We start from the raw sequence: 17812 nt of genomic DNA, 5'->3' as shown, positions 1-17812 counted from the left end.
GAGTATGTTGTTGACTTTTTATCAACCTCATCTCCTTAAAACAAACTCCGCCTTCTTGGCCTCCTGCCAGTGCCGCCTCCACTCCTGCCTAGCACTCCACCCGCTTTCCAAGCGACTCTCCCACACCCACACTCCTTACAGCCACGGGGCCAGGAAGCTGTTGACCTTGGGCCCAATTGCAGGAGTCAGATTCTGCTGGGAACTCTGCATCTGTGCCCTGCTCTGCAAGCTGCAGAGAACTGACCTGGCTCCCTAAGCGCTCCCCGTTGTCCTCCATCCAAGGACTCCTGAACGTGCCTCCTTTTTGGTCTCTAACACAAGGGTTCCCACTGTGTTTGCACTGCTGTGCTTTGGAAACACATGGGGAACCTTTTTAAATGCTGATACTGGGCCCCTTCCAACCCAGAAATTCTGATTTAATAATCCAGGATGCAGCCTGGATGTCGGGATTTTTCAACATCCAGGGATGATTCCAGTATTTGAAATCCCGACGCGTTCGTCCAGCCATAGCGACCGAATGTCCAGCCTCTAAAACTGGCAGCCTGGGGAAGGAAGGAAGGAAGGAAGGAAGGAAGGAAGGAAGGAAGGAAGAAGGAAGGAAGGAAGGAAGGAAGGAGGGAGGGAGGGAGGGAGGGAGGGAGAGAGGGAGGGGAGAGAAGGAGAGGAAGAGGGAGAGAGGGAGAGGGAAGGAAGGAAGGAAGAGAAGGAGGGAAGGAGAAGGAGAGGGAGAGAGAGAAAAGCGGGTCTACTGAGGCCCCAAGGCGGGTCCGCACGGCGGCTCCGCCCACTGCGCGGGCGGAGCCGTCCCACCCTGTACTCGGCTGGGAGGTAAACTCCTGAACCTACCCCAGCCGCCAGCCAGCGACGCGGTGCCCGTGGCGGACCCCTGCTTCTCGGCGGATTGCTAAAGCTGCGGGTCTCGGGTGAGTTCCCGAAGTCCGGACCCGGGGCCGGGCAAGACCTCCGCGAGGAGGTGGCGCTGGCCCGCTCCGAGGCGTCCGTGACTGGGCACCCGACCGGCGGTAAAGCTGTGGCGGGGTGGCATGGCAGGGGGAGCGGGGGGGTGCGAGAGAGGGAGCGCGGGTGAGCCCCGGCCCGGCGGCTGGGGGTGAGCGGGTGAGAGCGCCACGCTGCTCTCTGCTTCCGGAGCGCGTCTGACACTCCCTCCCCATCGCCCCCAACTCAGCACGTACCTCTTCCCAGGGCAATTTGCTGTGTCCTGGCCTGGGAAGCTGAAGACACCGGTCTATATTGCACCAAGTTAGTTCAGCACTTTATTTTAAGTAAGCTCAATGCCCAACGTGGGAGTTGAACTCAGGACTCTGAGATTGGAGAGTTGCTGATCTGACTGAGCCAGCCAGGTGCCCCAAGTTAGTTCAGCTTTTGAACTAAGTAGTCAGGCTGTGGGATGGAAGCATCAAAGAAGTGTGTAACCCGATTAAATTTAAAATGCTGTGTAACTTCCTAAGAATTTACTTTTGTTTTTAAGTATACTTACTATCACCATCTTTCGTTGCTATGGGCAGGGCTCATAATTCATATGCTAGCAGGAACACCAAGCGTAGCTCTAGCTAATGCAGTCATTTTGCTGTTGTTATGAGCCTGGCATTGTTCTAGGAAGGCCTCCACATTATGGGCGTTAGGAGTGAAGGTGGAGATGATGTGTAACCTGGCAGGTGTTGAAATCCAGCCCAACTCCTCTTGCCCCATCCCCACCCCCACCCTATACACCCTGGAGGGAGGAGCTGTGTGCAGGGCAATGGGGACCTTTCTCCCCCCCCCCAATTTGCTCAGAAACTCCATAAAGGATCATAGGGTTGGTATTACACACGTTAATACTTTACCTGTATTAAGTCTTTTAGTTTCCACAGCTCCCCCACTGGTGCATCCTGCAGAATCCCCTTATTTAGAAGAGGAAACTGAGGCACAAAAGACAAAATAATTTTAACCAAGGCTGCAGAAAAGTCAGTGGCAGATCCAGAATTCCAACCCAAACTTTAATCTCTACACTGCACTCACTGTACAGATGCCTAACAGACACGCTAACCCCAAATGAGGGAGACCTCAGGATGCCAAGCTCTTAAGAACCTAGTAAGCATCCACCGAGACAGCAATAAGCCGGAAGACCTTGCTCTAGGTCTTACATCATGCCAACACTGAGACAGTGGAGTGCTGAAGTCTAGGGCCTCTGGCATCAAGAACCTTCCCCCAGGTCAGTGCTGAGACTTCTAGCCACCCACCTGGTGTTGGAGCCCACTGAGGAGAGAAAGAGACCTCTGTCCCTCTGGCATGGACTCTCATAGTGGTGTGCCTGAAAGGGGGCATGGATGAGCTGGTGTGGGTCTTCTCGTGGAAGGAGTGTTGGCCATGCCCAGGCTGTGCCTGGGGAGGGTGCCCATGGTGCCCCCATTAATGTGGGAAGCCTGACCCTCATCCTTGCAGGTCTGAAGACGCATACCCCATGACTGAGCTTAAAATGAGAGTCTGAAAATCACCGTTTGCCTTTCAGGGCACCTTCCTTCCAAATTCTCCAGAGCCTGAGAGGCTCTTTTATAAAAGGGGAGGGTTTTTATTCATTCATCAAATCATCCAGGTCAATCATCCAAGGCTACTCTGTGAAAATAAATCCAAGCAAAGATGGCAGAGAGTTTGAGGGCCATTTCATCCAAAGCATGGTGAAACCCAGGGCTCCACCACAAGAACTCCCTTTGACCAATACATCCGTGCCCCCTACCACCCGCATTCTAATTCTCTGGACAGACAGCATTAGACACACAGGCCAAAACTACCTCAAGCCTCAAACTCTTCCATCCCTCTGTTGGTCAAGCTACTCCCAGATCCCTCTACCTCTAACCATTCATCATTTGGCTACTGGCTCAAATGTCACCTTCCAGTGAATCTCTCCTGTTGTTTCTTCCCCAGCACCCAATCTAAATCAGATCTCCCATCTACTCTCTATAGCACCCTTCAGTTTTCTCTGTAGTATGATGGCTTGTCATGATGTATTTATTTGCTCAATGTCTGTTTCTTCAACTAGACCCTTGGCTCATGAGGGCAGTAATCACGGAATCCTCAGCCCCAATGCCCAGCATCAGACCTGCACGGCATCAGGGCTCAGTAAATATAATAAATGAACTCAGCCGACCCTGCACTAACTAGCCCCGGGACCTTGGGTAAACTACATGCATACTCTTTCTGATCTTCAGTCCCATCTGTCCAATGAGCCAAGAAACAACTAGGTCACAACAATTTCCTAAGAGCCTTGCCATGCTCCCAGCCCTGCTGTTGATGAATCTATCTACCCATCATCATGAACGGTGACTAGTCTATCCTCAGCCAAACTGCAAAGTAAGTGAACCTGCTGGTTCTTTAATGAAGGACATCTGCCCTCAGCTGTGCCTCTCAATCGGACACCCCATTCAGGGAAGCCTCTCACCCCCAGCACAGGATGCACCTGCTAAATATGTCTTCTCCTCCTGTAGAAAGTAAGACCTTCCCTTCTTTCCCAGCTGCTTTTTAGTAAAGCTTCTTAGAAACTCATTCTCACTAAAGTGATAACAGGATATAAGCTATAGCCTTGTATGAGTTTGTCAAGGGAAGGACTTTTTTTTTTTTTAAGATTTTATTTATTTGACAGAGACATAGCAAGAGAGGGAACACAAGCAGGGGGAGTGGGGGAGGGAGAAGCAGGCTCCCCGTGGAGCAGGGAGCCCGATTCGGGGCTCGATCCCAGGACCCTGGGATCACGACCTGAGCCGAAGGCAGACGCTTAACGACTGAGCCACCCTGGCGCCCCAAGGGGAGGCCTTTTATTCATACAGCAACACATTGGGTGATTTCTCCGTGAGCAGTACTCCGTATCTGAGAAACACGCTAACATCCATAAAGCACTTACTGGGGGTTAGCATTGCAGTCCTGCACACAACATTCATTCTCTTTTCATCCGCAAAATCACCCTGTGCTATGGGACCGGTAGATATGTGGAGACCGAGGCCCCGAGAGGCTAAGTAGCCTGCCCCAGGTTTCACAGGTAGGCATGGGCAGGGCAGGACAGCTATCCACTCTGTCTCTCACCTATATTCTACAGTGCCAACGCTGTGGTTCTTGCACCTGTGGTCAGTGGTGTGGGATGGAGGTCTCAGAGTCTGGGGGAGGGCGGGTATCCCATGCTCACAGCAAATCTGTTGGAAAAGGTTTAGAATATCAATTACTCCTTTTCAAGTATATTCTACAAATAGGATTTTCCTTTTTTTTTTCCTTAAATCCCAAATATTTTTAAGCTTTTTACTTGGGTATAGTTGACACACGATGTTACATTAGTTCCAGGTGTACAATATAGAGATTTCACAAGTCTGTACGTTATGCCGTGCACACAAGTGTAGCTATCATCTGTCGCCATGCTACACTATCACAGTACCACTGACTCTACTCCCCGTGCTGGGCGTTTTATCCCCATGACTTACTCATTCTATAACTGGAAGCCTGTATCTTCCACTCCCCCTCACCCATTTTCCCCGTCCTCCTACCCCCTCTCCCTCTGGCAACCACCCATTTGTTTCTTGTATTTATAGGTGTGATTCTACTTTCTTTTTGCTTGTTTATTCTTTTTTTTTTTTAGACTCCATGTATGAGTGAAATCGTATGGTATTTGTCTTTCTCAGTTTGACTCATTTTACTTAGCATTATATTCTCTAGGTCCATCCATGTTGTTGCATGATCTCATCTTTTTAAGGATGCATAATATTCCTCTCTGTGTGTGGTGTGTGTGTGTGTCCCCTACATCATCCTTATCTATGGAACGTTAGATTTTAAATAATGACAAAAAATTAAAGAAAAACTGTGCAAATTAAAAAACACAAACCCAGGGGCCCCTGGGTGACTCAGTTGGTTAAGTGTCCAAACACTTGGTTTCAGCTCAGATCATGATCTCAGGGTCATGAGATCGAGCCCCTGCATAGGGAGGGAGTCTGCTTCTCTCTCTATACCTCCCCTTCTGCCCCTCCCCACTGCTCGTGTCACTCTCTCTCTCTCAAATAAATAAGTCTTTAAAAAAATAACAACAACAACAAAACCCCCCAAACCCCAGAAGGAGACAAAAGTTAAAACCAGGAGAGGTAGCCGTTACCACATAAACATTACAATATAGTTATGACTTTGAACATAAAAAGCAGTCAACGGGACATGGGATTATTATGAAGAAAGGTTAACTGTGAGAATAATTATGTTCTCCTTTGGGTTAAATGTTGGTGTGGTTACAGTTCCTGGTTAGGGAACCCTTCTGTCCTGTACAACACTCAGGTGCGGGCCCAGCTTGGGGCTGTGAATGAAAGCCAAGACACAGGCCCTGTGTCTGCCTAAGTTCAGAATCTGCTACCAAGAGAGCAGCTTAAATAACGCACCCCCCTTTCTGCTGCTATCTCAGAAAACGTGAGCTCCACGTAGTCCACATGCTCACAGGGAATGGTCATGGAACTCTTGACATGGGTCTCTCTTCCTTTATAGGTTTCAGCCACAACATGGCTTCCAAGCTGAAGTCAACCAAGGAATTGATGGTTTTCTTAGGAAAATCAATGATTGCTTTTCTGGAGTCGATGATTTTCATCATCGTCCCCAGACCACGGAAGAATGTTGCTGGTGAAATCGTGCTCATCACTGGCTCCGGGAGCGGACTGGGAAGGTTCTTGGCCCTCAGATTTGCCCGCCTTGGATCCGTGCTGGTTCTCTGGGATATCAACAAGGAGGGGAACGAGGACACATGCAGGATGGTGCGGGAAGTTGGGGCCACAAGAGTTTATGCCTACACTTGTGACTGCAGCCAAAAGGAAAACATATACAGAGTGGCCGAGCAGGTAGATCTCGCTTCTCGCTGTTCCCTGCGGGTAGTGAGCACTATACGCAGATATGTTCACGTGCCTCTCTTCTCTGTCTCTTTGCCTTGCTTGGTGCAGATTTGCCTGTTTCCAATATCCCTTTAATTTAAAAAATATTGGGGAGTGGGAATTCGGATTTTTGAGTTGTCACCATATACAATACACCGCACAAAGCACCCCATCTATATTACATCCTAATCCTATAAAGTGAGGTCCATGACTATCTCTATGTCACAAATAAGGAAACCAGGGCTCAAGGAGGTAAGTAGCTCCCCTAAGAAACAGCTACTAAGTAGCCAAGATCCAGCTCAGCCTTGAGTCTGTTGACTCCATAGTACATACCAGGCAGTATGGGCCAGTGCCAGCCCCTGTTACCATATAGGAGGTAGAGGGTGGCCCCCTTTGTGGAGGAGAAAGGAGACATAGAGATACTGAATAATCTGCTCAGGGGTCCCAGAGCTAGCATATGACGAAGCCAGGGCTTGAACCCGTATCCGGTCTGAGCTGAAATCCAGCTATTTCCACCACACCACAGGGCCTTTCATTTGAATGTGTATTTCTCTTAAGTAATCATAAGAAAATCAGAATATTTCATTCATCCTGAAGATGCTTAGCCACAGTTGCTCCTTTGGTGATGATACAGCTGCACGTTCAAAGAAGGATTTCAGGAAATCAAAACCCCAGTAAGCAGCAGTAAGAGGTTTTTTTTTGTTCATTGAGGCTTGTACTTGTTTGCTGCCTCTTTTCCCTGGTAAGGCTTTTCTCTATCCCCACATTGGCATGAGTACTTGGCACATCACTCTCCTGAGCCATCTTTTTGTCGTCCCCCAGAATTCCCCAATTTAGTGAGAAGGAAGGAACCAGACTGGCCTGCGAAGAGCAGCCCAGCCCCAGTGGAAAGTTCTCGCACATCTTCTAGGCCCCTACCCCCGAATCCCTCGCCCCTTCCCACTTCACTTCCTAATGGTAAGCTTGGCAGGTCATCGGCAGGGGAGTGTGTAGCTTCTGTTGAAATTTGTCTTTAAATTCTATACCTCTGTGACTACCATCTCCAGTCCCAGGAAGCCCGGTTCGGTCTGGAGACCCCAGCCTGACAAGTTAGCCCCTCCCTCAAAGTGCAAGTGTGTCTCTCTCCTACGGCCGACCTTGAAGATGAATCTCTGTGCACTTAGAGCCCTGATCACCTGACATGTTCCCTCACGCTTGACGGCAAACAACTTCTCTAGCCACTCTTAAGGAATAATTGGTTCGCATTCAAATACTGAAAACTATCCAATATTGAGCAAGCTAATACGAGGCCCTCTATAAATAATTGCCTCAGGTAGGGCTAGTTGTTTCGAGCCTTGACTGCTGTTCAACTTGAATTTGACTAAATATTTTTGCCACTCTCCAAATAAAGCTCGAAGTCAGGTTTGTTTCCAGTGCTTTTATCTGAAAACGCTACCATAAAAGGTGAGGTTTCCTTGGTCTCTATTTCATCCTAGATTTTCCCTAGGCTGCCGATCTAGTTGCTCATAAATCCCTACGACGTCACCCTTGTTGCCGGGGCATCAGGCCTTCCAGGGTAGCGGGTGAGGTGGTGGCTTCCACCTGGCTTCAGTAATACATCCCGCTCTGTGCCAGATGGTGCCATCCATGTAGGGAGGTACACAACACACATGCACACACATACACACACACAGCTAGAGATGTAAGGGGTACTGCCGTGAGCTGCTTGTTCGGCCCAGGATAGCGGCAACCAGGGGTTCTCTCTGATCTGGGGACAGAGCCCCTGCTTGGGATACAAATTACAGTAATGAAATTCAAAGCACAGAAGGAACGAAGGGACATCACTATCTCCCGTCTCCAACCCTGGCAAATCCTGCACTCACTTCTGCCCTAAGGGCTAAGATTACAAGCTGAATATTTACTATGAGCAAAAGGCTCCAAGGTCCCACCCAGAAATTTTATTTCTTAAATACAAGTTATGGAGTACCTACTGTGGCTAGCGTTACAGAAGCAAATGGGGCTCACTCTGATCCTCCCTTCACATATCTTAGCATCTAGAAGCCTGTGGTAGGGAGAAGGAAACCAGCTCGTTGGTACAAGCAGGACAGGCAGGTTCTGAGCTGTGCCGTGTGCATAAAACCTGTTTAGGAATTTTGTGCTTCCTCCATATCTTCCTACTCCACCTCATCTCAGTGTGTGCTGGGTCTTGATTTATATGGCATGGCTATAATGCCTTATGTCCTGTCACAATGATTGAAATAAACCTCCTGCTTACACAGAGCCTGAAACAAAATGACTAGAATAGCTCTAACTGCTCTGCCTGTTAAGGAAAGTAGCCCTGCCATGTTGGAACCATCCTAAGAAGGAGGGAAGAAATGAGAAGAAAAGCATCAGACGTGGATCTCTGACGCCCTGTAAATTCAGCAAAGGAAATAAAGCATACTCTGTTTTGCAGAGTGCATAAACTCCGTCTGAGTTAACTAGGATAAGAAGCATGTAAAACTATGGGAAATTTAGGGGCGCCTGGGTGGCTCAGTCATTAAGCGTCTACCTTCGGCTCAGGTTATGATCCCAGGGTCCTGAGATTGAGCCCCGCATCAGGCTCCCTGCTCCGCAGGAAGCCTGCTTCTCCCTCTCCCACTCCCCGCTTGTGTTCCCTCTCTCGCTGTGTCTCTCTCTGTCAAATAAATAAATAAAATCTTAAAAAAAAAAAAACTATGGGAAATTTAAACTTAGATCATGTAAAGAATTACTCCGTGGGTGGTGTTGCTCTTGTTATTCAATGCAGGTTAAAAAAGAAGTTGGCGATGTCTCCATCCTAATCAACAATGCTGGAATCGTGACAGGCAAAAGTTTCCTCGACTGCCCAGATGAGCTGATTGAAAAGGCTTTTGATGTGAATTTCAAAGCACATTTATGGGTAATTATTTTTTCTTCTCATGATCAATCTAAAGTTACTCTGAATTTAGAAGTACCTTCCTCTTGTTCTCTTACAAGTTTACTCTTGTCTAACCAAAGCACAGACTTCTCAATTTTAGATTTGTCCCGGTCTATGCAGATGTCCCCCCACCCCCGCCTCACCCCTGATCCAACCTAACCTGCACCTGCCTGAGCCTCCACTAAGGAATCCTGCCATGACACAATTGTCCCATGGTTTTACTGTCATTTATTGATTGCCAACCTATGTCGGGTGCTATCCAAGGCACCTCCTGTATCATCCTGGAAACAGCTTGGTGAAATAAGGGATCAGAAGAGTTAAAAGATTTGCTCAAGGCTACACAGAAATGATAGCACGTAGACATGACCAGGGAGACCTTACAATTTGCCTAAGCTGGAAGTCTTTTGAAAGTGGAAAAGGTAAATAATAATAATAACGATAAAGAAAGTGAAAGAGGGCATTATCAATAAACAAGCATTAATCGGGTCTAGTCTGGGCAAATGAAGATGTACAGTCACCTCACTCAGTATCTAAGCAGGCAAAAGGGAGTTTCTACCAGTAGCCTGGGTGACTTTAAAGGGCACAGGACAGGTGCCTCGGACATTAAGGGGCACAGCCCCTGACCTCCAACATGATATGCCCCTTGCAGAAGTTGGGTTTTCCTAGCTTTTGCTGAAACAAGTCTTGCCACGCCTCCCCACCCATGCTCATGCCCTCCCTTGCCTCTCCCTGCTCCTGCTGTCCTGCGCGGCCCTCGGCTGGGAGGGAGTATTTGCTGGAGACTTCTGAGCTCCCCTCCATCCTCCTTATACCTCCCTACCCGGACTCCCGCCCACCTCTCATTTGGCAGCCTTCACGTGTTATTTGGACTTTGTCGGTTTCTGTCCCCTAGTTTCACCAAAAGTGTCCTGGTACTGGTGGTATTGTTGGTGTTCTGTATTATTTCCAGAAGAAAGGTGGAAAGATTCAGAACTAAGTGACCACCATGTTCCTTTGGGAGCTACTGCAAGTGATTTATGTTGTCTTTTCCCAAATATCCCTCTCCTTCATTAGAAGGAAGTTAGATTCTTTGGCCAGAATGAAGATAAAACCATCATCTCATTAATAGTCTCCACTTCTGCTGCATTCTTTTTCCTCCTGGGTCTCCTCTTTCTCTTCTTTCTCTCTCTCTTCCTCTAGTTGTCCCCAGAATGCTGGTGTATTCCTGGCCCGCATCATTCTCACTCTGGACACTCTTTCCGGGCAAGTCCGCATACATTCTTTGAGCCCCTGTATGGAGTAGACGCTTAACTGCCAACGGGTCAGAGGACTCCTGGTGACTGTACTCCCAAGGGATGTATCCCCAGGGAGAAGTAAAGAGACTCACCGCAGACCATCGGAACTCAGGGAGCTTTTTATTATGCTGCTCTGTTGACTTGTTTTGATTTTCCACCTCTCTCTAAGTGTTAGTTTCTCTCGGAAAGTCATCATGGTGCACACAAAGGTTGTTTGACTTTTATAAGAGATCCCTTTTCTCGTATTTATTCATATGATTCAAATTTGAAAATAAACATGAAATAGAAATTCATATAAATATGCAAGTATTCCTGTTTGATGAGTTATTTCTGTGTTGTAGAGCATATCTTCTATCAAAGCTCATCTCTCTCTCCTTTACCTTCTTTTTCCAGTCCCACATCAAAGGTGAAGGTGCTCTACAGTACTGAGGACACAGCACATATCCTTTCTTTCTAACATATCCTCTCTACTGACATGGAATCCAAATTAGAAACCACTATTCAAAGAAATAGAGATGAATCTCAAAACAAAGTGATATTTTTAAACTGAAGCCTATAGTGGCATGTCCTGTGAACAATGTTCAGAAAAATTTGAAATCCAAATATGATCCGGGGGGAGGGGGGAAAGGCAATATAAATCTAAATAATCATATCTCCGAGTATTCTTACTGGTTTGTGGATTGTGCCTGCCACAGTTAAGATTCTCGATACTGCTTGAATTATTGTATGAATATTGCTTTTCGAAGTCAGATACGAGCAAAATATAATTCTAAATAAATTATTTTTAATAATATTGGAACTGCCATCAGGAAAATACTGATTCACCAGATTGAACAAATTAAGAGGCTTACTTGCCAGATGTTTACATTTTTATACCCCAGTGCCTTCAGATATTTTTATGAGCTTAAAAGACTCTTTTCATCACAACAGTCATATAAACATCTGAAAAAAGTATAAAATATTAACGGTTCTTCCTTGCTCTTCTTAGACTTATAAATCCTTTCTACCTGCTATGATCGCTAATAAGCATGGACATTTGGTTTGCATTTCAAGTTTAGCTGGATTAACTGGAGTAAATAAACTGGCAGGTAAGAGAAATGTAATATTTAGCAGTTGCAAAAAGTTTTATAACTTTATCTTACTTAGCTCTGAACAATTAGCATTGATTTGATGTACCAGTGATAAAGGGTTATAAATTAAGAGACATATTCAATAAGGTACAGCAAAACTGCCTATCAGATTTGCTTACATGTGGTTGAACTTTGCATTTTGGAATCATTAGGTTGGTGCAATTCCCTGGGCTTTAAAAAAAAAGAGAAAGAGAGGGTGTCTGGGTGGCTCAGTCAGCTAAGCATCTGCCTTCGGCTCAAGTCGTGATCCCAGGGTCCTGGGATCAAGTCCTGCATCAGACTCCCTGCTCAGCAGGGAGTCTGCTTCTCCCTCAGCCTCTCCCTGCTGGCTTGTGTGCGCTTGCTCGCACTCTCTCTCTCTCTTAGATAGATAGATAGATAGATAGATAGATAGATAGATAGATAGATAGATAGATAAAATTTAAAAAAGAGGAAGTGAGAGAACTTACTGATAAATTCTTTTTATGGAAGTGATTAGAGTAGTCACTGTCTGGGGGACCCCTGGCACTGTTATCAGGATGGTAAGGAGGAGCATTCTGCCTTCTGAAATTTCCATTAAGTGGTCTCCTTTGGCTGGGGGTTTGGAGAAAGTTTCTCCAGCCCCCAAAAATCTAAAATTAACCTCTCTGTTTTTCCACTGGTTGAAGACTCGCAGCTCAAGATGCACAGCAGTGGTCTTAGCATGGTTCATCTCAGTTATGGGAATAGGGTTTTCAGAACCACCAGTCACCCCAAATTTTACCCGTCTATACACATCTCCTGGTACATGGGACTCCCCTTTCTCCATCCTTCTTAGAATTCACTGGTTTTATTGTGACCTCATGGGTCTCTGAACTCCTACAGGTCTATTTGCAGGTCCTGTGAATTATGTTCCTGGCACAATATCTCTATCTTAGGACATAAGATTCTCCCATGCCCATGTTCACCTTAGAAACATGTGTAAGACTTTTGTAATTCTCACCCTGTGCATCTTGGCACCCCTTCATCAGAATCAGCAGGCATGCTATTTAGAATGCAGACTGCCTGAGTCCTGGGCTGTTTCTGCTCATCTGAATTTCAGAGATGCAGGGGCTCAGTGAACTGCATTAATACCCCATGACTCAGGTGCTCCTAGAAGCTGCTCAGGACTCCCCTCTCCCCTTCCCTTCCTCTACTGTCTAACCCACCACAATCTAGGGACCTGACTCTTGCTGGTGGTAGTAGCTGCTTCTGACCATGTGAGGAAAAGAAGAGTCAGAGTCCACTGTCATGCAATTTCTTCTCCAAATATTTCCATTCTTCAAGTTCAAGATTCAGGTGTTTATTTGAAGTGAGTGTGATTGTAGGCTGAAAGCTCAAAACTGACATGGATGCCACTTTCCATGCCCCCTGCATTTTCAAGATGTGTAAGAGGTAGAGGTTGACGTTTGCCAGTCTGTTTTTCTCTAGCAAAGGGAAGAAAGAGTCATAGTTAGAAGAAAATGTGATCTGAGTGTTACGACCCACGGTGATCTCACTTGTCTGGACTCCTATATCCCTTATTATTTTATTTCTTCTTTTGTGTGTCTCCCTGCCCCGATGGTCTTGAAACTCTTTGGGACACACATGTCACTGCCCTGTGGAACAGCTCCCACAGTGTCTGACCACTAGTTGGGGTGGAAATAAAGCCTTGCAGTGTGACCTGCGGGAGGCTCCCTGAAGCCCTGCGTCTCCCCAAGGGCACTTGGTCCTTGTCAACCGACCTTTAGGTGATGGTGCTCCTCCCCACTCATTCCTCTCTTCCTCCAGTGGGTGCAGACCACGATCATACAAAATAAGAACTCTGAAATCATTGTCCTATTCTCTGTGTGTTCGTGTTATGAGGAAACCTTGATATAATGCCATTTAAAAACTCTAGAATATACGTTACCATTTTTTGCCTTTTTCAGATTACTGTGCAAGTAAATTTGCAGCCTTCGGATTTGCTGAATCTATATGTATGGAAACAATAGCCCAGAAACTAAAGGGGATAAAAACCACTATTGTGTGCCCATGTTTTATAAAAACTGGAATGTTTGAAGGTTGTTCCACTGCGTAAGTATGTCCTTTGATTTCAAAGAAACTACATTTTTTAAAATGATTGAAAATGATTAAAAATTATTTTATTTTGTTCTATCCGTTAACATTTAAAAAGGTATTCCTTAGGAATCAGCCTGATTTAAAAGTGATTTCAGAATTGTTTCTTTCTTCAAGTGTGTTTGTGTTTAAGATACTGAGTTTAAGGGGGGTGGTTTGTCAAGGCTGGGTCCAACTCCTACCACACCATAGCCAGGTCTGCTAGCCATCTCCCCAGCATTCCTGGCCATAGTCTTTCTCTGCCACCAAACTCCCTGACTGACTCCACGGCAGGACTGAAAATCACTGGAGCGGGGAGACACCAATGTCCAGCTCTGCATCTCGCAGGGATGACAGGAAGTTGTTCAATATGGTTTCACGTAGATGCGTATACTGTATCACCAGTGTATTAATCAGAATCATCGTTTGCCATTTGAAAATAAAGTTGTTACTAGCACGTTGATAATAAAGGAGTAAAGATAGAAATAAATCAAATCTGGAAGGGAAAGAAGCAAATAAGTGATTATGTCTTACAGCCTTTTTAATCCCTAATTTATCAGATTTTTTTTTTAGTAATTTATTAACTTGGGTTTTTTCAGTTTTTGTTCTTTGTTTTCTACTCCTTAGCCAACCTTTTCTGTTACCAGCTCTGGAACCAGAGTATGTAGCTGACAAGATAGTAGATGCCATCCTGCAAGAGAAAACATACTTAAATTTGCCAAAAATTATTTCCTTCTTGGTGTTTTTAAAAAGGTAACAATATCAGCTTCCTATTACTTCTCTAATGAGCCAATCAGCAATTTATTTTCCTACCAGGAGGAGCCACTCTAAAAATACCTGTTAAATGAATTCACTTTGATCCCTTCCTTGTGCCTGTTTGCTGACACGATCTCAAATTCGCATAGGTGCAGTGCTTCCCGTGAGTCTAGAAGATGGTACTGGATCCTGCCAGCCCTATCTTAGTATTGCATTATTGTTAGAGAGAAGTGGATTTACTGAATGATCTGTGGACGGACTGAAGTCATTTTTTTTTTTTAAGACAGGTGGTCTTTCTTGTGGGCATCATAGAATAATCATGTTGGAACAGATATTGTGTCCATGCTTCCTCAAATACAGATCCCAGAGTTAAGGGCAGACAGTAAGCCAAACATTTCAGGAAGTTGTAGTATGGGTAAAACTGGCAATAGAGGATAAATCTGAAGTATAAGAGGGTTAAAAGAGTTGGGGGCGGGGGACTGAAAAGCACCCGAGAGCATCTTTGCTTACCCTCTCTGCTCCTCATTGGATTTTAGTGCTGAGATCCATCAGCGGCAGTCTGTGACCAGGGGACCCAGTTCTACGGAGGGTGATGCCAAATTGCTGAGCAGCTGCAAATTTCCCACTATCTCAATTCGTTTTCTGGACTGTAACAGGTCATCAAGTCATACGACACCCCCGCCCATCGGGGTTTCTGCTTCACAAGGAAGCACATTCCATTACTGAACCACTTCTCTCTGTGGCATTGAAATCTGTCTCGTTTTAATGTTCACTGGCTCTAACTTTACCCTCTAGCACTATGAGTAATTCCATTCCTCTTGACAACAGTTCCTCAGTTATTTGAACATAGATATTATGGCTGGCAGCCACTATCCTTCTTGCATGAGGAAATGCCTTTTTGTCTTCAGTTAATTGTATCTACTTTGTGCAATGCACCGAAATCATTCCTATGTCCTTTCACTGACCAGGCTTCACCTAGCACAGGAGCAATACTGCTGACAGGCTGTGTGAGGCAGGGCAAAGGATCTCTGGCAAGCACTTTGAAATCTGGGGTTATGATTCTGCTATTTACTAAGTCTGTGACTCTGAGCATGCCCTTTATTCTCCCGGCCCGTTTTCTTGTTTACGACTTAGAAGTCAGTGCTTATTAGAGCTTGTAGATTAGTGTGTCACACAATTTATAGGACAGCATGGGTGTTCACAGGACAGTGGCTATCTGTTGCCTAATTGATAGAAGTATGTGGTATAGTAATGCCAACTGCAAAGAACATAGGACTCAATTTTTCTAATGTTTTTGTATAATCATAGAGGTTATATTTACTTTTATAAGATATTAGTTCTGGACCCCAGGAGATCTACATAGTTCCTGATGAGCATTTGGAAACATGAGGAAGTTCAGTAAAGGGGATGACGTCACACATTCCCTCAAATATTCATTAGTAAGCATTAGAGAGAGCCTAATGTGCGCCACAAAGGATCTGGGGTTACGGCAAAGAAGTAAAGAGACAAGAGTACCTGCCCTCATGGAAATTTTCTTCTTGAGAGTGGGTGGCAGGTAACAGACAAAAAGTTAAGTAAAAGAAAAGGCATACTGGGTAGTCATAAGTGCTAGAAAGAAACATAAAACAAGAAAGAGAAATCCCAGAGTGGGAGGCGGGGGTAATGCAGGTTGAGCCCCGATGTTCAGTGTATTGCTCAGGGGAGGGATCGTGGAAAAGGTAACATGTGACATCCTGGGGTGCCCGCAGATGAACAGTGAGCTCAGTGTCCTTTCCTTTACCCAATGCTGAGGACGAGTCTTAGGTTTACTGTGCCTCGCCTTGCTCTGCAATGTGAATGTCAGATGGATGGGGTCTGTGCTCTGTTGGGAAGGGTGAGCGGGGATGGAGAAGATGAGCAGTTCTAGCTGGGTCTTGCCAAAGGTCTGGGGATCTATCTGATCCCCATAGGAGTCTCAGAAAGAGAGATTGATGACTTCATTTGATACCGGAAGAAACAGTCTCAAGAGCTAAGTAATGGACCTGGGATGGCATGTTAAGTGACAAAGCTAGGATTCAAGCCAGGCTTATCCAACTCCACAAGACTTCACTGCTTCCTGTCAATCATTACATAGTTTGGAAACTGAGATGAGAAGTGAGTTGAGTAAACGTAAATAAAGCCAGAAGAGATATAGAAACCCTGGGCGGGACAGTGTCCTCCCACATAGCGGACAACCCCTGAGTGATCCTAAAGCATGCACACTAATGTGTGCATATGCCAGTGACTTCCATCTACAACAAGTCAGTGACACTGCATTTCGGCTGAGTTGGTAAAGGTGCTTCCATGATAATAACCAAGAAAACCTCTCTTGTGTTCTCTTTAGTATCTTGCCTGTCAAGGTGTTAGTTCTTCTGGCTGAATATATGGGTGCCCTGAATGTAATGGATGGCTTTGTTAGCAAGAACAAGAAAAACTAAAGACCAACTCAATGGCTGATACCATCTGATACCCAGCATTCCATAATCCTGATTTCAATGAAGAAAAGCATTTTTGTCCAACAATGTATCTGGAAACTACAAGTACCATTCTTTTTCTGCTCCTTGGACTACTATTTTCAACCAATGCCTTTGAAAATAATGTTCCTATCTGCTTTTTGGTTGGGTTTTTTTTTTTTTAATTAAAAAAAATTGCCCGTTTTTGTCATGTCTGCTTGCAACCGATGTGTAAGAAAAAGAATCCTGTCTCATGAACTGGCCTTCACTTTGGTCACTGGGGACGTGGCCCAGATGGAACAGGTGGCTTTGCTTGAACCTACAGCAGGTCACAGTGAGAGGTGAAGAGCATGGATGAGTATTTTGCTCCAATGCCCTCTATACAGAGGACACAAAGCTCGGGATTCCCTCTTTCTCTCAGCCTTGGCCTTTTTGAAACTGGCTCACCGGGTGTAGGACACACCAGTGTCCCATGTCCTTCTTTCCAAAGCCAGCCTCATTCTACATACCCTGGGTACTCACAGACTACATGCCAGTCCCGCTCAGGGTACATTGGGGGCCACTGTGTCCTGAATGAACTTAGTAGGCAGTGATTTTAGACAAAATTCTATAGAGGAGCATTTTTTTCCCCCTAGAAGAGATCCAAGAATGGATGCTTCTTAACTCGGAAAGTGACATTCCACTGAGTTAGATGAACTGCTGCCTATTGGGCCGGAAAACATATTCATATGGTTAATTTCAAATGTTTAATTTAGTATTTCAGGTTGGGATTTGTGTTGTATTTTTCCACAGAATGGACAGTTTTATGCATTGGCATTCATCTGTGCTGCCTTCATTTCAGATCTCTTGTATTCTTACAGTTTAATGAACTGGCCAACTGCTTTCATGATTTGGAGATTAACTATAAAAGGAAGATTAAGAAAAATATGTTAATTACCATATCCCGAAACTCCTTTCCAGGCTGGGAGGGGCATCTGCCTTGGGAGAAAACTGCCGCTTTTGTCTCTTACCTTCTTTTGTGTGGGGAGCAGGAAAGGATGAGAAGTACCTCAGAAGACTCTGTGAGAGTCAAAAGAAACAAGTCATGAATATCTTGGGGCTAAGATGCTCTTAGAAAGACAATGGTCTCAGGGAATGTGGAATCTGGAATCCACTGTGGACTGATTTATCTTGAGCTGCCTGAATGATTCTGACAACTCTTCCCCTGTATTTCCTTTCCATGCAGAAAGCCTCCAAAAAGAGAGAGAGAAAAAAAAAAAAACAACAACACACACAAAAAAAACAACTTGTTTTAGTGGCACCTGGGTGGCTC

The 17812-nt window shown here is 45.4% G+C and overlaps 1 protein-coding gene across 1 annotated transcript; it reads left to right on the top strand.

Annotated features, from left to right (window-relative positions):
* The first annotated feature begins 811 nt into the window (after positions 1-811).
* SDR16C5 (short chain dehydrogenase/reductase family 16C member 5) lies at positions 812-17812 on the top strand. Its single transcript, XM_027622217.2, has 7 exons — positions 812-923; positions 5503-5849; positions 8647-8778; positions 11059-11158; positions 13108-13252; positions 13901-14026; positions 16392-17812. Exons 2-7 carry the CDS (start codon positions 5517-5519, stop codon positions 16483-16485), a joined length of 930 nt encoding a protein of 309 aa, XP_027478018.1. The 5' UTR covers positions 812-923; positions 5503-5516; the 3' UTR covers positions 16486-17812.

Source organism: Zalophus californianus, chromosome 4 (assembly GCF_009762305.2).
Source record: "Zalophus californianus isolate mZalCal1 chromosome 4, mZalCal1.pri.v2, whole genome shotgun sequence".
Lineage (NCBI taxonomy): Eukaryota > Metazoa > Chordata > Mammalia > Carnivora > Otariidae > Zalophus > Zalophus californianus.
This window is presented reverse-complemented; position numbering and strand designations above follow the sequence as displayed.